Source organism: Rhinatrema bivittatum, chromosome 2 (genome assembly GCF_901001135.1).
Source record: "Rhinatrema bivittatum chromosome 2, aRhiBiv1.1, whole genome shotgun sequence".
Taxonomy (NCBI): Eukaryota; Metazoa; Chordata; class Amphibia; order Gymnophiona; family Rhinatrematidae; genus Rhinatrema; species Rhinatrema bivittatum.
In genome coordinates, this window is record NC_042616.1 from 437,070 (window position 1) to 459,135 (window position 22,066).

General features: G+C 50.3%; 1 protein-coding gene across 1 annotated transcript in view; it reads left to right on the forward strand.

The window, feature by feature from the left end:
- Positions 1-19,831, forward strand: part of SLC4A2 (solute carrier family 4 member 2) — a 234,807-nt gene extending 214,976 nt beyond the window's left edge. The window contains exons 19-23 of the mRNA XM_029587230.1: positions 2,100-2,266; positions 9,967-10,220; positions 10,316-10,485; positions 13,556-13,729; positions 18,095-19,831. Coding sequence (XP_029443090.1) covers positions 2,100-2,266; positions 9,967-10,220; positions 10,316-10,485; positions 13,556-13,729; positions 18,095-18,175 — 846 coding nt within the window. The 3' untranslated portion in view covers positions 18,176-19,831. The remainder of the gene's footprint in view (positions 1-2,099; positions 2,267-9,966; positions 10,221-10,315; positions 10,486-13,555; positions 13,730-18,094) is intronic.
- The last annotated feature ends 2,235 nt before the right edge of the window (positions 19,832-22,066 follow it).

Here is a 22,066-nt window from a genome sequence, read left to right on the forward strand (position 1 = left end):
CTTCCTATTGGGAACCTGTTCTTATGGGGGTAGGTATTGGGGGACACAGACTTTACAGGGGTAATTATTTGAGGAAATGGGTCTATGGGGACATCGGTTCATGAGGATTAGTATTAAGGGTGAGGGGAGGACATTACTTCTTGTAAGGAGTGGCTTGAGCCCTTGGTGCTACAATATAGTTACATGAACCCGTGAGGCCTACGCCGGCAGCTGGCAAACGGACTTGGTGATGGGCCAGACTGGAGTTTCACCTGTACCAGCCGCTTCCCCCTTGGGTTGAGCCCTCAGGTTCTGGTAGCCGGCAGGACTTAGGCAGGGGCCCCACAACTGAGAGCAAGACGAGAGTCCAAGACACAGGTTAGGGCAGGCAGCAGACAACAGAAACAGGGTAACAGGCCAGAGACAGAGGCAGGCAGCTTGCAGTGGAAGGATAGGGGCCAGGCCAGGGTCAGGATCCGGGAAGTCAGTCAAAGACAAACAGAACAGACAAGACAAGGTCAACACATCAAGCAAGGAGGGAAACAAGCAGGGCCAGGAACAAGGGCAGACAGAGCAGGAACAGAGCACAGAGAGGAGGTAGGACAAGACGAGGAAAGCAGCACACGAGCACTGGGATACCAGTGCTGAGGCACCAGCTGGATGCAAAGATCGTCCTTATATACTGATGAGGGAATGTGATGTCGTCAGCCAGCACCACAGGAAGTCCCGGCTAGGGGACCTTATAAAAGAAAGTTCCAGAGTGCAGGAAGATCTGTCCTGGGCCCTGGGAGCAGTATACTGCCAGAGGTGCTCTGGATCAGAGCCGAGGGACGTCACCTTGCTCATAAGGATCAGTATTATGTGGATGGGCAGCTGTAGCATCAGCGTCAAGCGAGCATTGCTCATAAGGTGAGCATCAGGGATGGGCATTCACAGGGTTGATATTTCAGAGGGGGGGGAAGTCTGGGGTTGATATTTCAAGGGGGGGGGGCAGTCACAGGTCAGGATCTGAGGGACATGGCTTTCAGTACAATGAGCTCACAGTAAATGTTGTTCATAGAGTTGATATCAAGTTGTTAAGCACTTTGCGGAGTTGGTATTGGGGAGTCAGGCATACACAGGGTCAGACTCAGCGGGACCTTGCTGTTAGGGTTGCTATTAGGGGATGGAAATCTTCAAGGTTAATACTGAGGGACAGACTTAAGGCCAGTCTCAGAGGGACATGGTAGGGTCACTACCAATGGAGGGACATTGTTCATAGAGTTGGTATCAGAAAGGTGGACACTTGTTGGGTTACTATTGGGCGGCAGGCATCTGTAGGATATCAGTGGGGAGACACAGTCCTAGGGATGGTACCAGGGAGATGGACACCTGTGGTGTTAGTATAGGGGTGGGTGTTTGCCTGGGGGCCACCGTGGCCGTGGGCGGGTGTTTTGCCTGGGGGCCGCAGTGGCCGTGGGCGGGTGTTTTGCCTGGGGGCTGCAGTGGCCGTGGGTGGGTGTTTAGCTGGGGGCCGCAGTGGCCGTGGGCGGGTGTTTAGCTGGGGGCCGCAGTGGCCGTGGGTGGGTGTTTAGCTGGGGGCCGCCGTGGCCGTGGGCGGGTGTTTAGCCGTGGTCGCCGTGGCCGTGGGCGGGTGTTTAGCCGTGGTCGCAGTGGCCGTGGGCGGGTGTTTAGCTGGGGGCCGCAGTGGCCGTGGGCGGGTGTTTAGCTGGGGGCCGCAGTGGCCGTGGGCGGGTGTTTAGCTGGGGGCCGCCGTGGCCGTGGGCGGGTGTTTAGCCATGGTCGCAGAGGCCGTGGGTGGGTGTTTAGCTGGGGGCCGCAGTGGCCGTGGGCGGGTGTTTAGCTGGGGGCCGCAGTGGCCGTGGGCGGGTGTTTAGCCGTGGTCGCAGTGGCCGTGGGCGGGTGTTTAGCTGGGGGCCGCCGTGGGTGGGTGTTTAGCCGTGGTCGCAGTGGCCGTGGGCGGGTGTTTTGCCTGGGGCCGCCGTGGCCATGGGCGGGTGTTTAGCCGTGGTCGCAGTGGCCGTGGGCGGGTGTTTAGCCATGGTCGCAGTGGCCGTGGGCGGGTGTTTAGCTGTTCGTTGCATTACAGAAGCTGAGTGTTCCTCCTTCTTGCTTTGCAGAAGCTGAGTGTTCCCAATGGCTTTTCTGTAACCTCTCCCGAGAAGCGAGGCTGGGTGATAAACCCACTTGGTGAGAAGACTGCATTTCCCATTTGGATGATGGTTGCCAGCATCTTACCAGCTGTTCTCGTCTTCATCCTGATTTTCATGGAGACCCAGATCACCACGTAAGCAGCTGAAAACGGGGGAGAGAGGGGGGAGGGTTGGACTCCTGGAGGGAATCTGAAAGAAGCAGACACGGCAAATGGTGGTAGGAGGGACTGAGAAGGGGAGTGCATGGCTCGTGCTTGCAGGAACTGAAATAACCGTACGATTAGTGAGGTGGCCTGCCCTGCATTCTGGAAAGAAGAGCCTGGCTTGCCTCATGATGATCTCATTGCAATAATTATTAAGGAGGGTTAGGATGCTGGGTGCAGGGGGGCTCCTTAGCTCCTACGGCTGAGAAGATGTCCTGAGGGCCGGCACAGGTTTCCCGGAAAGGAATCCGATTCCATCGTTAGCAGCTGCTGAATCACTGAATCCCGAGAGGCCTGGGAAGGTCACGCAGGATCCCTGGAGCTTGAGGTGGGCTCAGCTCTATCGTCCTCCTCGGGAATGGGCCTTGCACTCCATATCTAAGGATGCTGAGAAAAAGATAAAGTTTCTTTCTTATCAAGAAGTCCAGCCCAAAGCTAAAGGACGCTACTTCCTAGGAGGCACAGGCATTCAAGGATCTGAAAAAATAACCATCCTGGGACAACCCTAAACACAAACATTATTACAGGGATGCACGGATCCCAGCAATCTCGTAAGTAAGGAGGAGAGGAGGCTGGGAAGGGTTCCTGGTTACCCTGGTAACAGGCTGCCATGTTTCTTCTCTCCACAGCCTGATTATCAGTCAGGAGGAGAGGAGGCTGGGAAGGGTTCCTGGTTACCCTGGTAACAGGCTGCCATGTTTCTTCTCTCCACAGCCTGATTATCAGTCAGGAGGAGAGGATGCTGGGAAGGGTTCCTGGTTACCCTGGTAACAGGCTGCCATGTTTCTTCTCTCCACAGCCTGATTATCAGTCAGGAGGAGAGGATGCTGGCAAGGGTTCCTGGTTACCCTGGTAACAGGCTGCCATGTTTCTTCTCTCCACAGCCTGATTATCAGTCAGGAGGAGAGGAGGCTGGGAAGGGTTCCTGGTTACCCTGGTAACAGGCTGCCATGTTTCTTCTCTCCACAGCCTGATTATCAGTCAGGAGGAGAGGAGGCTGGGAAGGGTTCCTGGTTACCCTGGTAACAGGCTGCCATGTTTCTTCTCTCCACAGCCTGATTATCAGTCAGGAGGAGAGGAGGCTGGGAAGGGTTCCTGGTTACCCTGGTAACAGGCTGCCATGTTTCTTCTCTCCACAGCCTGATTATCAGTCAGGAGGAGAGGATGCTGGGAAGGGTTCCTGGTTACCCTGGTAACAGGCTGCCATGTTTCTTCTCTCCACAGCCTGATTATCAGTCAGGAGGAGAGGAGGCTGGGAAGGGTTCCTGGTTACCCTGGTAACAGGCTGCCATGTTTCTTCTCTCCACAGCCTGATTATCAGTCAGGAGGAGAGGATGCTGGGAAGGGTTCCTGGTTACCCTGGTAACAGGCTGCCATGTTTCTTCTCTCCACAGCCTGATTATCAGTCAGGAGGAGAGGAGGCTGGGAAAGGTTCCTGGTTACCCTGATAACAAACTGCCATGTTTTTTCTTTCCATAGCCTGATTTTCAGTCAGGAGGAATGGATGCTGGGAAGGGTTCCTGGTTACCTGGTAACAGGCTGCCATATTTTTTCTCTCCTCAGCCTGATTATAGGAGGAGAGGATGCTGGGAAGAACTCCTGGTTGCCCTGGTAACAGGCTGCCATGTTTCTTCTCTCCACAGCCTGATTATCAGTAAGGAGGAGAGGATGCTGGGAAGGGTTCCTGGTTACCCTGGTAACAGGCTGCCATGTTTCTTCTCTCCACAGCCTGATTATCAGTAAGAAGGAGAGGATGCTGGGAAAGGTTCCTGGTTACCCTGGTAACAGGCTCCCATGTTTTTTCTTTCCAGATCCTGATTCCTGAACATTCCCAGATCATTCCTGACCAGTGGGTTATGCATCCCCACCAGCAGATGGAGTCAGAGAAACAAAACTTTGATGCACTACTACTTAACTGAGACTGCTACCTGCAGCCTCTCAGTATTTCTCTTACTCGAGCAAATGGTAGAGGTGCATACCTGCAGTCCAGCTGGTAGTTTAAAAAAAAAAAAAAAAGGGATTCTTTACCTTAGCTGTAGTTTCGTAGGCGATGGAGGATCTCCCTGAGGTGTTAGGCACCTTCATGGGCCATCCCTCAGCTGGACTCTAATGACCGGGGGGATGGACGCCCCTTACTGAGTCTCACCCGTAATGTTCCAGAGAGCCCAACAGCCAGAGGATCTGGTTCCCTCAGCCCTCTGAGGCTGCTCTCCCAGACATCACCATTCCTGCGGGGTTCCTCCATGGGACAGATCCAGATGCAGCAGACCCGGATTCGGCTCCGAACCCCGATTCAGCAGATGGACGCAAGGATGACACCGATCCAGATGAGTTTCCGGTTCCAGAGGGAGACAACCCATGAATAGTGTGTCTGTTCAAGTGGGAGGAATTGCATGTGAAGGACTCTCAGGAGGAGTCAGATAGTGAAGGGGTGAATCCGGTCCTTAATAGTCTGAGAGGGCTGATGATCACGTTCCCTTTGCCAAAATAGATCCAGAAGTTGGTAACCCGGGAATGGGACTTCCCAGATGAGAGTCTGAAGGTGGCAGAGGAATGGCTAAACTTTACCCCTTGATGGAGGAGACCTTGGATCTCCTGAAGGTCCTGAAGGTGGATGCTGCGGTTTCGGCGGTCACCAAGAAGACACCGATTCCTGTGGCTGGGTCTGCAGCTTTGAAGGATGTGCAGGACCACAAGCTAGAGATTCAGCGGAAGCAGATGTTTGAGGTCTCCGCGTTGAGTCTGCGTGCGGCAGATTGTGTCTGCTTGATGCAGAGGGCCTGTCTCTGTTGGGTTCAGAAGGCCTCAAACCAGGGTGCCTCCTAGAAACAGTGATTCCTTACAAATGATTCATCTGGAGGAGGGGATCGCTTATGTGGCTGACGTGCTGTATGACTTAGTGCGAACGTCGGCGCAAAGCATGGTTTTGCCTGTGGCGGCCCGTAGGCTCTTGCGGCTCTGCAATTGGTTCGGGGAGGACTTGGACCAGCTGGTGAAGCTGTTGGGGGAGTCGAAGGGCAATAGGCTGGCAGAAGATAGGATTCTCGCAGGTTTCGGGTTGGCAGATCTGCTACTCCCTCCTGGGTGAAGCAGGGTTCTGGGCACCAGGAGTCCTTTCGTGGAACCTGCAGGTCGGTCAGAGATGGAGCAGTTCAGGGTTCCAGAAGCGGAAAGGCGTCCCAATGAATCCAGTGTCCCCAACTCCTGCATAGAAGCGGTAGGAGGCAGATTGTCCAGCTTTTACAAGAAATAAAACTTTGAGGCACTGCTTCTTAACAGAGAGTGCCACCTGCAGCCTCTCAGTATTGACCTGCACCCAAGCCAAGCTAAATTTTAATGGCCCCCAGGACAGGCGACTGGGTCAAAAGGTTGGAAACACCCAACCTTTTGACCCGGTTACCTCAGACGGTTGGGTCCTAGAGGTAATAACAGAGGGCTATGCTTCACTTTTTTGAAAGAGTTAATAAACATGTGGATAAAGGTGAACTGGTAGATGTAGTGTATTTGGATTTTCAGAAGGCGTTTGACAAAGTTCCTCATGAGAGGCTTCTAGGAAAAGTAAAAAGTCATGGGATAGGAGGCGATGTCCTTTCGTGGATTACAAACTGGCTAAAAGACAGGAAACAGAGAGTAGGATTAAATGGACAATTTTCTCAGTGGAAGGGAGTGGACAGTGGAGTGCCTCAGGGATCTGTACTTGGACCGGTGATTTTCAATATATTTATAAATGATTTGGAAAAGAATACAATGAGTGAGGTTATCAAATTTGCAGATGATACAAAATTATTCAGAGTAGTTAAATTACAAGTGGATTGTGATAAATTGCAGGAAGACCTTGTGAGACTGGAAAATCGAGCATCAAAATGGCAGATGAAATTTAATGTAGATAAGTGCAAGGTGATGCATATAGGGAAAAATAACCCATGCTATAATTACACAATGTTAGGTTCCATATTAGGAGCTACCACCCAAGAAAGAGATCTAGGTGTCATAGTTAGTGCAATTAGTGTAGCTGGATTTAAACAAGGTTTGGATAAGTTCTTGGAGAAGTCCATTACCTGCTATTAATCAAGTTGACTTAGAAAATAGCCACTGCTATTACTAGCATCTGTAGCCTGGGATATACTTAGTTTTTGGGTACTTGCCAGGTACTTGTAGCTTGGATAGGCCACTGTTGGAATCAGGATGCTGGGCTTGATGGACCCTTGGTCTGACCCAGCATGGCAATTTCTTATGTAATTTAGGAATCCTGCCGGGTACCTGTGACCTGGATTGACCACTGTTGGAATCAGGATGCTGGGCTTGATGGACCCTTGGTCTGACCCAGCATGGCAATTTCTTATGTTCTTATGTAATTTAGGAATCCTGCAGGGTACCTGTGACCTGGATTGACCACTGTTGGAATCAGGATGCTGGGCTTGATGGACCCTTAGTCTGACACAGTATGGCAATTTCTTATGTTCTTAGAGACAATGTGCAGGCGGATTTCCTCAGCAGGCAACAACTGGATCCAGGAGAAATGGAGTTATCTCCTGAGACATGGAATCATATCTGTGCAAGGTGGGGCGTTCTCCAACTAGATCTGATGGTGACACATTCCAATGCGAAGACGTTGAGATTCTTCAGCCACAGGAAGGAGGTCGGCTCGGTGGTGCTAGATGCTGAGGTGTGTCCATGGCCAACGAGAATCCTCCTGTACATCTTTTCCCCGTGACCCTTCATAGGATGGGTCCTCTGGTACATAGAGGCACATCTGAGCTCGGTTTTGCTGGTAGTGCCAGAGTGGCCACAGCGGCTGTGGTTTGCGGATCTGGTACAATTCACAGTAGACAGCCCCCTCTGACTAGCGCATCGTCCAGGGTTGCTGCAACATGGACACCCATGTTCTTGGATCAGGAGGATCACTTCTGTCTCACGGCCTGGCTTTTGAGAGGCAGAGGCTCCGTTTGAAGGGTTATTTTGAGCAAGTCATTTCCATTCTCCTTCAGGCTAGGAGGCAGGCTATGTCCATGGCATATGTCAGGGTCTGGAAGGTGTTTGAGAATTGGTGCCTTCAGTGGACACTGGACCCCCTGGTGGTGGAAGCTTTGCATATTTCGGATTTCCTGCAGCAAGGGCTGTCTTCAGAGTTAGCATACAACTCACTTCGAGTACAGGTCGCCGCCTTGGGAGCACTCAGGAGAAAGTATCGTGGACAGGCTCTTGCTGAAAGGGGTGAAACATATGCGTCCCCCGCAAAGATTTGTCCGAATTGGTGCCTAAACTTGGTTCTTCAAGTGCTTTGCGTAACTCCATTTGCACCTTTGAGAAGAGCAACCATAAAAGATTTGACGCTGAAGGCGTTTTTTTCGAGTGGCCATTTGCTCAGCCAGGCGGATTTCAGAGCTGCAGGCCCCGTCTTGTAGGGATCCGTTTTTGCGGATTTACAGGGTTAGGGTTTCGCTGTGAACAGCACCTTCCTTCGTGCCAAAGGTGGTGTCTTCTTTTCATGTCAGTCAGACGGCGAATTTTCCAGGGTTTCCGAAATGGTTGAAAGATTCCCCTAGGGATAGGGATTTGCATCTTCGGGATGTGCGTAGGACTCTCTTACGCTATTTGGAAGTCACCAGTTCCTTTCGTCATTCCGATCATCTTTTTTGTGTTATACGACAGAGTAAAGAAAGGGGACAAGGCCTCTAAGGCCTACCCTCTCTCGTTTGCTTAGGGAGGCAATTTGTTCAGCATACATTTGTAAAGGTCGAACGATTCCTGTTGGTTTGAGGGCTCACTCCACAAGGGCGCAGGCCATGTCCTGGGCTGAGTATCAGCTGCTTTCACCACAGGAGATTTGTAGGGCTGCAGTGTGGCTCTTGATTCGTACTTCCACCAGACATTATCGCTTGGGTATGAGGGCACTGGATGACTTGTCCTTTGAGTGTCTGCGTGGGTCTTTCGGATTCTCTCCCAGTGTACGGGGTGCTTCTTGTACATCCCACTGGTCTGGACTGATCTGGGTATGTTCGGGAAAGGAAAATTTGGTTCTTACCTGCTAATTTTCATTCCTGTAATACCATAGATTAGTCCAAAGACCCAGTCTGTTGACTCCGAAAGCCTGAAGTCGCCTGCCAACTCTTTGGATGCCGAGAAGACAAAGAGCTTTTGCAAGTTTCCTTTCAAGCAGGATCTGAGGTGATCCGCTTTTTCGTTGTGGATGTGCACATTTACAGTTGTTTGTTGTTGGGGGTTTCCAACCTTTTGACCCGGTCGCCTGTCCTGGGGGTCATTAAAATTTAGCTTGGCTTGGGTGCAGGTCAATACTGAAAGGCTGCAGGTGGCACTCTCTGTTAAGAAGCAGTGCCTCAGTTTTATTTCTCTGACTCCAACTGCTGTTGGGGATGCATAACCCACTGGTCTGCAGTGATCTGTGGTATTACAGGAACAAAAATTAGCAGGTAAGAACCAATTTTCCTTTTTTAGTCAGGAGAGGATGCTGGGAAAGGTTCCTGGTTACCCTGGTAACAGGCTGCCATGTTTCTTCTCTCCACAGCCTGATTATCAGTAAGGAGGAGAGGATGCTGGGAAGGGCTCCCGGTTACCCTGGTAACAGGCTGCCATGTTTCTTCTTTCCACAGGCTGATTATCAGTAAGGAGGAGAGGATGCTGGGAAGGGTTCCCGGTTACCCTGGTAACAGGCTGCCATGTTTCTTCTCTGCACAGCCTGAATATCAGTAAGGAGGAGAGGAGGCTGGGAAAGGTTCCCGGTTACCCTGGTAACAGGCTGCCATGTTTCTTCTCTCCACAGCCTGATTATCAGTAAGGAGGAGAGGATGCTGGGAAGGGTTCCCGGTTACCCTGGTAACAGGCTGCCATGTTTCTTCTCTCCACAGCCTGATTATCAGTAAGGAGGAGAGGATGCTGGGAAGGGTTCCCGGTTACCCTGGTAACAGGCTGCCATGTTTCTTCTCTCCACAGCCTGATTATCAGTAAGGAGGAGAGGATGCTGGGAAGGGTTCCCGGTTACCCTGGTAACAGGCTGCCATGTGTCTTCTCTCCACAGCCTGATTATCAGTAAGGAGGAGAGGATGCTGGGAAGGGTTCCCGGTTACCCTGGTAACAGGCTGCCATGTTTCTTCTCTCCACAGCCTGATTATCAGTAAGGAGGAGAGGATGCTGGGAAGGGTTCCCGGTTACCCTGGTAACAGGCTGCCATGTTTCTTCTCTCCACAGCCTGATTATCAGTAAGGAGGAGAGGATGCTGGGAAGGGTTCCCGGTTACCCTGGTAACAGGCTGCCATGTGTCTTCTCTCCACAGCCTGATTATCAGTAAGGAGGAGAGGATGCTGGGAAGGGTGCCCGGTTACCCTGGTAACAGGCTGCCATGTTTCTTCTCTCCACAGCCTGATTATCAGTAAGGAGGAGAGGATGCTGGGAAGGGTTCCCGGTTACCCTGGTAACAGGCTGCCATGTTTCTTCTCTCCACAGCCTGATTATCAGTAAGGAGGAGAGGATGCTGGGAAGGGTTCCCGGTTACCCTGGTAACAGGCTGCCATGTTTCTTCTTTCCACAGCCTGATTACCAGTAAGGAGGAGAGGATGCTGGGAAGGGTTCCCGGTTACCCTGGTAACAGGCTGCCATGTTTCTTCTCTCCACAGCCTCATTATCAGTAAGAAGGAGAGGATGCTGGTGAAGGGGTCGGGCTTCCATTTTGACCTTTGGCTGATTGTCTCTATGGGTGGATTCTGTGCCTTATTTGGGTTGCCGTGGCTGGCCGCAGCGACCGTACGCTCAGTGACTCATGCCAATGCCTTAACCGTGATGAGCAAAGCTGTGGCTCCAGGAGACAAGCCGAAGATCCAGGAGGTGAAGGAGCAGCGGGTGACTGGACTGCTGGTTGCCGTGCTTGTGGGTAGGAGGCAGCTTTTTCTCTCCCCCCTCTCCAGACTGTCCCGTATGAAGACCCGAGCCTGCCCCCCAACACTGCCGCCTCTCTCACCTTTGCAGGCCTCTCTATTGTGATCGGTGACCTTCTGCGCCAGATCCCCCTGGCTGTGCTGTTTGGCATCTTCCTGTACATGGGGATAACATCTCTGAACGGCATCCAGTTCTACGAGAGGCTACACCTGCTCCTTATGCCCCCAAAACACCATCCTGATGTTACCTATGTGAAAAAGGTAAGAGGGGCTAAGGGCATCCCGGCCTGGTCAGCCTTCTGCACGCTGAGGGTGAAAGGGGGCAGACTCAGGCGTATTCTTAGGAAATATCTCTTTACAGGGAGGGTGCTGGATGCCTTGATTGGCCTCCCGGTGTAGGCTGGGGAGACGAGGACGGTATCTGGATTCACGAAGGCACGGGATAAGCCCAGGGGGGGGATCTCTGAGGGGAGTGGTAGGGGGTTATAGAGCTGAGCAGTTGGGGTGGACGGGCAGCAGACACATTTCTGCCTATTGTGCTGGTCTCTCTAGCATTGTTGACCTGTCAGTGCCGAGCCCAGTATTCAGTTAAGGTTAAGCCGGATAACTTGTCCCAATCGCCATTTCTGTCAGAAGCTGTCGTGGAGGTACCTCGCTGCCAGCAGGACTTTTGTAAGTGATGGAGGGGTGGGAGAGGAGGGGTCACCAGCCCGGTACTGATAATCAGAACAGAGAACCTGTGAATGGGGGGAGGGAAGAGGCCTGATTGGTGGACCCTGGAGCATTTTTCACATTTAGGAGATGTTTGGGAGAAGTGCACGGCCCGACAGGGCAAGCGATGAAATTTGATGGTAGGGAGAGGTGAGATCTGGGCACAGGCCTCATAACTTCCTTTCTTTATTACAAAATACTACTTACCTGGATAACTTTTAAAGATATCCAGATAAGTAACAATTTATGCAGCCACAAAGCACCAAATAACTTTAGGCCTGCTCTGAAGCAGCTGATAACTAAGCCGGATAACAGAACTCCTCCCAGAAAATACTATTTTCATTCTGGCTAAACCGTGGCTGATAATAACTTATCCAGCTATAACTTAGCCGGATAAGTGGCTGAATATGGCAAATCCTGCTGTCTAGATGAATAACCTGAGTTATCCATCTTAATGGCTTTTGAATATTGGCCTCTCGGTATTTGCCATAGCCTCATCCATTTTCAGAATTTGTTTTCTCGATAATTGATACATTTTCAGAATTGGCGCTGTGACAGGGGATACGCTTCCAGAATTGGCGCTGTGACAGGGGATACGTTTTGAGAATTGGCGCTGTGACAGGGGATACGCTTCCAGAATTGGCGCTGTGACAGGGGATACGTTTCCAGAATCAGCGCTGTGACGGGGGATATGCTTCCAGAATTGGCGCTGTGACGGGGGATACGTTTTGAGAATTGGCGCTGTGACAGGGGATATGCTTCCAGAATTGGCGCTGTGACAGGGGATACGCTTCCAGAATTGGCGCTGTGACAGGGGATACGTTTTGAGAATTGGCGCTGTGACAGGGGATATGCTTCTAGAATTGGCGCTGTGACGGGGGATACGCTTCCAGAATTGGCGCTGTGACAGGGGATACGTTTTGAGAATTGGCGCTGTGACAGGGGATATGCTTCTAGAATTGGCGCTGTGACGGGGGATACGCTTCCAGAATTGGCACTGTGACAGGGGATACGCTTCCAGAATTGGCGCTGTGACAGGGGATACGTTTTGAGAATTGGCGCTGTGACAAGGGATACGCTTCCAGAATTGGCGCTGTGACAGGGGATATGCTTCCAGAATTGGCGCTGTGACAGGGGATACGTTTTGAGAATTGGCGCTGTGACAGGGGATACGCTTCCAGAATCGGCGCTGTGACGGGATACGTTTTGAGAATCGGCGCTGTGACAGGGGATACGCTTCCAGAATTGGCACTGTGACAGGGGATACGTTTTGAGAATTGGTGCTGTGACAGGGGATACGCTTCCAGAATCGGCGCTGTGACAGGGGATACGCTTCCAGAATCGGTGCTGTGACAGGGGATACGCTTCCAGAATCGGCGCTGTGACAGGGGATACGTTTTGAGAATTGGCGCTGTGACCGGGGATACGCTTCCAGAATTGGTGCTGTGACAGGGGATACGCTTCCAGAATCGGTGCTGTGACAGGGGATACGTTTTCAGTCTTAGTCAAGATCTACACATATACAGTAAGACAGGGGATGCAAGTAGATTGGCTATATCTGTGGTAGTGGACTTACAAATTATGCAGATTTATTCAGCATTTCCACTCTTAGCTACATTAAAAGGAAGCGTTACAGGGTAAGGGAGGGTAGGAGCATTTAGGGGACATGGTTTGGAATCTACACTGGAATATTTAACTTTCCAAAATGTGTGTGCATGTTTCTGTGTTGGTTCTTCCTGGCTGGGTCCAGAGATGCTGTGGAGGCAGTATGCACAGTCACTGGGTGTTGTCAGGGGACTCGCACCTGGTGGCACCTGGTGGCCAGATTCAGGGCTGAAGATTGCAGGTTTCTAGAAGGAGCCCTGGTGGCAGGTTCCCAGCCCAGCACCGTCACTGCCATGGCTGGACCGGGTATATTGAGGGTGGGACAGTTATCCGCAGGAGGTTGTGAATGAAGACCCATGGTGTCAGATCCCAAGTCTTGTTCCAGCTCAGCTGGAAGTACCAAAAAGAAAGAGGAAATCACAAGATGAACAGAACTCTCTGCACATGCCGAAAAGATGTGCTGCTAACACACAAACTTTACACAGCTCCATTCCTTAACAGCAAGCAAGCTCTCAGCCATGTAAGAAGCCCGGGTAACTTTATGTGGCCATCTTCAACCAGTTATATTCAGCAGGACACGTCCCCAAGTATGTTCCACTGAATATCTGAGGTTAGGTTATCCAGGTAACTTTATGTGGGCATCTTCATCCAGTTATATTCAGCAGGACACTTCCCCATTCTGTGGCTGGTTAGTTAGTGGTATGGATAGTTTATCTCTGGTTCCTAATCCTGTCTGTTCTGAACTTTGATCACATTCTGTGGCTGGTTAGTTACTGAAATGAATGCTTTCTGACTCTGGTTCTTGACCCTTTCTGTGCCCACATTCTGTGGCTGGTTAGTTAGTGGTGTAGATGGTTTCTTTCTCTGGTTCCTGATCCTCACTGTGCTGGACAGTGATCTCATTCTGAGGCTGGTTAGTTACTGGTATGGCTGGTTTCGCTCTGCTAGATTGTGATTCTGTTCTGTGGTTGACTCAGCCATCCTCTTTCTCTGCACTTTTTTCCCTGTCTCTCAGGTCCGCACGCTACGGATGCATTTATTTACAGGGATCCAGCTGGTGTGCCTGGCAGTTCTGTGGGCCGTGATGTCCACTGCGGCCTCACTGGCGTTCCCCTTCATCCTGATCATGACCGTTCCACTCCGCATGTTTCTGCTGAAGCGCATCTTCACGGATCGTGAAATAAAATGTGTAAGTGGCGAGCTCCTGGAACACGTGGGGACTCTCTCGGCTTTCCTCCTTGTCACTTTCCACGTCGGTCCCCCTCCTTCTGACTCGCATTTCCTTTGCTTCTCTCTCCAGCTCTTCCTCTGCAAGCCGAGCATCCTTAACTTCTGTCTGCAAACTTCCTCTGAGCTTTCCTGCATAACTCATCTTCTCATGGCTGGCTCAGGGACCGTGCCGTGAGTGCCTCCGTGTAGAGCGCAGGGCATAGATTCCAGCACTGTGGGCGCTTTGCCACCCTAATATTGAACAAACCCTTTCGTGGTGTCCTGGGAGAGAGGGGGGCAAGTTGTTCAGAGATTAGCATCTCCCATTATGATTTCGGAAAAGTTGGCTCCTATGAGCACAGGGTTTTCAATGCCTGTCAGGTTTTCTGATCCCTCGGCCTGGGATGAGGGACACTGCAGGACCGTCCCAGCCAGCGCTCAAGAGCAACACCTAGTGGCCAAACTTAGGATGCCCATTAGCCACAGTTTGTACAAGGACTGTCACTGTGATGGTTCAGTTCAGTCAGGAAAGGTGTGGGTATAAAGATAGAGAAAAATATTAATCTGAAGGCTCATGGTGTCATTGTGCACCAAAGACTGAATCCATCTACGCTAAAGCTCAAAAGGAAGAGGGAGAAATTTAAAACCATTGGTTCATTTATTTATTTTATTTTATTGTTTTTATATATCAATATTTATATTTATTTTATTTAACTGTTTTTATATACCGACATTTATATTTATTTTATTTAACTGTTTTTATATACCGACATTCGATCGAGATATCACATCGATTCACATGAAACAAGAAACCAATAAGGCAGGAACTGCTTATTTTACATGGTAACAAGGCAACTTACATGGTAACAAGGCAACTTACATTGTAACAAGGCAACTTACATGGTAACTAGGTTCATTGTCTGCTTCCCGCCTCTTCCGTATCTCTGATCCTCCTCTCAGCGTAAATCTCACTGCTGTGAAAAACAAGAATAACCAATAACGAGTTGTCTGTAGCAGCCTGGTAGTGAGCAGCATCATGCATCATGTTTTCTCTATTAACCATTAACTTAAGTTCCCTCCTCTGTTCTCCTTGTTCTGTCTGCCTCTACTTTACTTTTTCTAAATAAATGTTAATGCTCCCTTGGTTTTTCTGCTCCAAAAGCCTGCACACTATACAGAGGAGTGTGCTATGGACAGCATTAGGGGGTACATGCAGGATGCAACAAGCAAGGTGCCGAGAGCGTTAGGTGTCGGAACTGCTCCATGCGGGATGGGACAACGCTAAGGGAATGAGTCAAGGTCATTCCAGTTGAGACAGCAAATGTGTAGGAAGCCTCGTGCAGGGTGGGGCAGCGCTTACGTGTAGGAGGGTTTCCCATGTGAGGTGGGACCTTACTAACGGGCCGATGCAATATCACGCGCTGAGCCTAGCGCACAGGTTAACGAGCGCTCGGACGCGCGATGCAATAAAGGGATCAGCACGTCCAAAACGCGGGTCTGAACTCGCATGTAGCTAATGGCTCTCGTCACGTGTAAATTCCATGAGGATGAGGCTATTAGCTATTACCCGCGATGCAAAAAAATCCTCCACGATGCAAAAAATTATCCGCGATGCAAATTTTAGCCTGCCTGGAGCAGGCGTAACGTCTTCCCGTGCGTCAAGGGCTCAGCTTAAAAACAAAAAACCCTGCTTTTCTGTGGTTCCTCCTACTTAATATCATCACAATACTAAGTAGGCAGAACCTCAGAAAGCAGCACCATGCACAAAAAAAAAAGTCTTGATGTAAAGAAAATAATTTTTTTTTAGCGCGCACAATATACACCCACATTCTACACACTCGGCGCCCTGTATATTTTGCATGCGTATTCTGACGGTAAATTAGCTGCTGCAGGATAAAATGCACACTCATAAAATTGTGCCTCTGTTTTGGTAACCTGCACACACAGAGCACTTAATTTATTCACTCTTCACTTATTGCTGATTGGTCCACTCATTGTCATGTCCTGAAAAGGGGATTGGTCCTTTCACTGACACTTCTCAGGGTCACACAGCCACTTGTCCTGGGCACCCGATGCACAGTGCTAGGGATGCACAAATTGTCTATTGTGTCCCTTTTAGCAGGGTAGCTCATTTGCGTATTGCATCGAGCACCCAGGAGAAGTGGATGTGTGTGCGTTTTTTTTTACTCACATGATATTGCATTGGCCTGTACGTGCACAGAGGCTTTCAGTGTAGGGAGGCACAGCACTGTGGGATTTAGAGGTAGGAGGGCTCTCCATGAGGGATGGGATGCCCACTCCATACAGAGTAGGACAGGAGAAGGAAAGTTATCCATGATACAAGAGAGAGCCCTAGAGCAGGAGTGGCTAATTCTGGTCCTCAAGAGCCACAAACAGGTGGCAGTGCATGCAAATCTATCCCATGTATATTCATTGTGGATATCTTGAAAACCTGTCTTGTTTGTGTTTCTTGAAGACCAGAGTTGGCTAGGGAGGGTTCTTCATGCAGAATGATGCAGCGATAAGTATGGGAGAGGCACTATATGCTAAATGAGGCAGCACTAGGCTTAGGAGAGCACTGTTTTTGGTAGGATAGGACAGAAACATAGGTAGGGAGAGCACTGGAATTAGGAGGACTCACCATGTAGCATTAAATAGCACTAAATACAAGGGAGGTTTGCATGCAGCATGAGACAGCATTAGGTGTACAAAACCATTCCATGCATGGTAGGACATCACTAGAGTTAAGAGGACTTTCCATGTACACTGAGACACACAATGGCTCTCCATGCAAGATGGGACAAGACTAGATGTAGGCGAATACTCCATGAAGGATGGAGCAGGACTACATGTAGGAGGATACTCCATGAAGGATGGAGCAGGACTAGATGTAGGAGGATACTCCATGCAAGATGGGACAGGACTAGATGTAGGAGGATACTCCATGCAAGGTGGGACAGGACTAGATGTAGGAGGATACTCCATGAAGGATGGGACAGCACTAGATGTAGGAGGATACTCCATGCAAGATGGGATAGGACTAAATGTAGGAGGATACTCCATGCAAGATGGGACAGGACTAGATGTAGGAGGATACTCCATGAAGGACTGAGCAGAACTAGATGTAGGAGGATACTCCATGAAGGATGGAGCAGGACTAGATGTAGGAGGATACTCCATGCAAGATGGGACAAGACTAGATGTAGGCGAATACTCCATGAAGGGTGGAACAGGACTACATGTAGGAGGATACTCCATGAAGGATGGAGCAGGACTAGATGTAGGAGGATACTCCATGAAGGATGGAGCAGGACTAGATGTAGGAGGATACTCCATGCAAGATGGAGCAGGACTAGATGTAGGAGGATACTCCATGCAAGATGGAGCAGGACTAGATGTAGGAGGATACTCCATGAAGGATGGAGCAGGACTAGATGTAGGAGGATACTCTATGAAGGATGGAGCAGGACTAGATGTAGGAGGATACTCCATGCAAGATGGGACAAGACTAGATGTAGGCGAATACTCCATGAAGGGTGGAACAGGACTACATGTAGGAGGATACTCCATGAAGGATGGAGCAGGACTAGATGTAGGAGGATACTCCATGCAAGATGGAGCAGGACTAGATGTAGGAGGATACTCCATGCAAGATGGAGCAGGACTAGATGTAGGAGGATACTCCATGCAAGATAGAGCAGGACTAGATGTAGGAGGATACTCCATGAAGGATGGAGCAGGACTAGATGTAGGAGGATAAGAACATAAGAAGGATGGAGAAGGGCTAGTCGTAGGAGGATACTGCATGCAAGATGGGATAGGACTAGATGTAGGAGGATACTCCATGAAGGATGGAGCAGGACTAGATGTAGGAGGATACTCCATGAAGGATGGAGCAGGACTAGATGTTGGAGGATACTCCATGCAAGATGGGACAGGACTAGATGTAGGAGGATACTCCATGCAAGATGGGACAGGACTAGATGTAGGAGGATTCTCCATGCAAGGTGGGACAGGATTAGTTGTAGGATACTCCATGAAGAGTGGGACAGGACTAGATGTAGGAGGATACTCCATGCAAGATGGGACAGGACTGGATGTAGGAGGATACTCCATGCAAGATGGGACAGGACTAGATGTAGGAGGAAACTCCATGAAGGATGGAGCAGGTCTAGAATGTAGGAGGATACTCCATGAAGGGTGGAACAGCGCTAGGTGTAAAAGGCTCCCTATGCCGAATGGGATATATTGGAAGGACTCTGATTCACCATGTCTGCAGAATGATTTCAGAACCTAATGCCTTTTCCCCTCTGTTTTTTAAGCTTTTGCTGTTGTATTCTTGCAGTTGGATGCCAATGAAGCACAGCCTGTCTTTGCTGAGCAGGAGGGTGTAGACGAATACGATGAGATGCCCATGCCTGTATAATGTGCCTTATGGAGAGGGCATAGAATGAGCCCTTGGACCATTCAAGGGAAGACAGACTCAGAGCCCTGTATCTCCGCATTACTCATAATGAACACTGGAAAAGTCACTGCCTTTCCCCGCCACCCCGAGCTCTTCCACCCATGTAAAAGAATCAGGATGTGACTGTTACCCTGTGTCCCCTCTCACCCTGGATAATGTAAACGGGGACAGGATGTGACTGTTACCCTGTGTCCCCTCTCACTGTGTTCCCTCTCACCCTGGATAATGTAAATGGGGACAGGATGTGACTGTTACCCTGTGTCCCCTCTCACCCTGGATAATGTAAACGGGGACAGGATGTGACTGTTACCCTGTGTGCCCTCTCACTGTGTGCCCTCTCACCCTGGATAATGTAAATGGGGACAGGATGTGACTGTTACCCTGTGTCCCCTCTCACTGTGTCCCCTCTCACCCTGGATAATGTAAGCGGGGACAGGATGTGACTGTTACCCTGTGTGCCCTCTCACCCTGGATAATGTAAACGGGGACAGGATGTGACTGTTACCCTGGATAATGTAAACGGGGACAGGATGTGACTGTTATCCTGTGTCACCTCTTGCTCGGGTAGTGTGGAAGAGGACAGGCTGTTACTGTGTTTACTGTGTTCCCCCTGCTCATCAGTTGCTGTGCGCTCTGTGAAAGGGAGCAGGACGTGACTGTTACCCTGTGTGCCCTCTCTCCCTGTGAAAGGGAGCAGGACGTGACTGTTACCCTGTGTGCCCTCTCTCCCTGTGAAAGGGAGCAGGACGTGACTGTCGGACGCTGTCTTATAGCAGTGCTCATGCAGAATATTGTAGCAGGCAGTAGAGCATTACTGCTGCGTCGTAGGAAGGACTCACTGGGGGGGGGGGGGGGTAGAGCTAGGTCCTTAGACACTAAAGCTTCACTGTGTGCCCGGGGGGGGGAGGCAGAGATAGCAGGGGGGGTAGGACTGGAACAGCTGTGTCAGCCGAGAGAGCTGAGCAAACACGCGCTGTGCCCCAGCATCAGATCCCCCCCGAGTATTTGCCTCAAGCACACACTCCCTGCTATTCTTACACGAATGTGTTTATTTGTCACCGTTTTTCCAACACTACACCTACGCACTGTTCCCAGTTACGTGTCGAGGTCTAAACGTTTTCTTTCTGCTCCGTATCCTGACTGCATCGGGCACCGCGCTGGAAGGTGACTCTGCCTCCCCGGCAGTCACAGGCAGGTGCTTCACACCTGTGCCAGGACTTCCTGCCTGGCACAGACTCGTTTCACCCACCCCAGGCAGGGCCCTCGCTCCTCTGAGTCTCTCTCTCTCTCTTGTCTCTTCCCGCACCCTTCAGACGCCCCCCCCCCCCCCCCCCCCCAGGCAGGACCCTCTAGGGATGAGCCTCGCTCCTCTGAGTCTCTCTCTCTCTTGTCTCTTCCCGCACCCTTCAGACCCCTGCCGCCTCAGATTGGGCTGAGCTCGTGCAGACACAGCAGTGAGAGTTATTTTATAGGTTAAGCGCTTGTTGATTCCTTGATTTTTAACCTTGCTTGTTACCAGAGACGCTGCAATAAGACAATCAGGTATTTCTATACAGCTCTTGTATTTTATTTAAAGAAATAATTTAAATGTATCAATAAAAGCAGATTTCATATTTTTCTTTTTGTCCTGTGGGTTTTTTTGTTGTTGTTTTTAAAGTCAGGATCCAGGGGGATGTGCAACTTTTAGCTTTGGTATTTCTTACAAACTGGGCATCCGCAAGACGTCAAGAAACCCAACAGCAGATAAGATTATGGTTTCTGAGAATGTATAAAGGGGCCCAGCCACCCATCCGTATAAGCTGCTTTCTCAGGGCGCCCCCTCCCCTGGGAACAGGATGGAGCAAATATACAAGAAATCGTGTAATCGCTAAGTTACAACTTCTCGCACACACACGCCGAAGTCAAAGTTCATCTAATTTGTAAGCCCAGATAAGTAATGGGGATAAATGAGCTACGGGATAAAGTTACTGGGTGTTTCCCTCTGTGGATAAACTCTGAAAGCTGGCGGGGCTTATGTTCCAGTGTCACGGGATAAGGTTTCAAAGTTAGCGAGTACGCGCGCCTGGAAAACTTCATCCTTAATCACCAGCTATAGCCAAAGAACTAAAAACCAATGGCAGCCGATCCCACCCTCCGGCCAACCAAAATAGCTGCTAAACTGTGCAGGCCTGAAGGCATGAAAAGCTTCCCCTGCCATCATGGGGGAGGGGGCAGCGGAGGATGGTAAGAGAAGACTTTTCAGCTCTCTAGGCCCACAATGCTGTGGAGCTATTTTTTTTGGGGGGGGTTCAGGGTGAAGTTTTTTTTATCACTTTCCACTGCTATCGCTCCTGCAGCACTGTCCTATTGTAAATATTAGTAACCTTAACCTAAGGCTAACCCGGCACGGAGTGGCAGTTACTACCGTAAGAAACTTGCTGGGCAGACGGCAAGGATCATTTGGTCGTTTCCTGCCCTCGTTACCGTGTTACTATGTTAAAACAAAAATATATATAATCCCTTTCTGAGGCTGCTTTAAAATCGAAATCCCTGATTATCCCGCTTACAGACTTGTTGACTTTAAGCATTTTCTTAATAAATGAAATTCTCAAGGCCTCTTTTGCCCTGAGTGCTTCTCTTCAGGTGAGTGTAAGCTCTACGGAGCAGCGACCGCCTCCTACATGTCTGACTTCAGTGCTCCATCTCTCGAGCAGTGCTCTAGAAGTGATGGGCAGTAGCAGTAAAATCAAAGTAGTAACCGTTGCACAGAAAGCTTTTCCGATTATAATGTTTGGTTAAACAGTTGCACCCGTTCGGGGGGGAGCGCTCTACTGCCCGGCTGCGAAATGGCCGCCTGAATCCTGAGCTCCAACCCCAACTCTGAGATTTTAAGTCTTTTTGACTACTCTCACCGGCTTTGACGACTTCAAAATGTCCTCCTCTAAGCTGGCAGGAGATTTACATTCAGAGGACGACAATCGGGCCCTAGAGCCTATGGGAGATGCTGGCAGTAAAGAAGCTGAAGGCATCACTGTGAAAGCAGCCGCTGATTCCAGTGCCGCACCCTGACCCCTCGCACTTTCCGACACAGTCTGAATTAAGAGTGGCCCCTAGAGCTCAGGGCCGACATGCGGAACCACAAAGCTGAGCTTTTAGCGTCCACTGCCGAAATGAAAGAGGGAGATCGCGGCAATGGGGCACTGCGTGGGCGACGTGCGTTCCTGGATAGAGAATCATGGTGCGTTGATTACAGCATCATCTACTCAAAATAGAGCCTCGAGATCCGACATGGAAGCCTTGGCTGACAAGTCCGAAGATCTAGAGAACCGCTCTAGGCGGGCTAATGTTGGCGTAAGGGGGGAGTACCTGAAGGCGATGCCCAAGTGGACAGTGCGTCCGTGGCTGCCGACAAATGCCCACTTTCTTCTTCAGAGCAAGGAGGGGGCGTCAGGTGACTCTGCCCGAACTGAAGGCCAAATTGAGATCGAACGGGCGCCTACGGCACTCGGCCCACGCCGCAACAGTCAACCACGCGACAGGATTATCAATTTTCATAGCTATGCTCTGAAGGAGAAAATCTTAAAAGTTGCTTGTACGAAGGCAGTGTATGGCAGCGGAAGGAGCTAGACATCTCTCTCTACCATGATATCGCTCAAAGCCACCCTCAAGAGGCGCTCTGAACCAAGGGAAGTGACCGCTGCACTACCACGTGAAGACGTCAGATATCGTTGGGCCTTCCCATTTGCCTTGAATTTTCAAGATAAGGGCATCTCATACCGGATTAAGTCGCCAGCTGAAGTGGCAGAGTCCTTTCAGAGGGCAGGACTTGGAAGTCAACTTTCCCCACCCCGTCTGCGGTATCAGCAAGTTTTC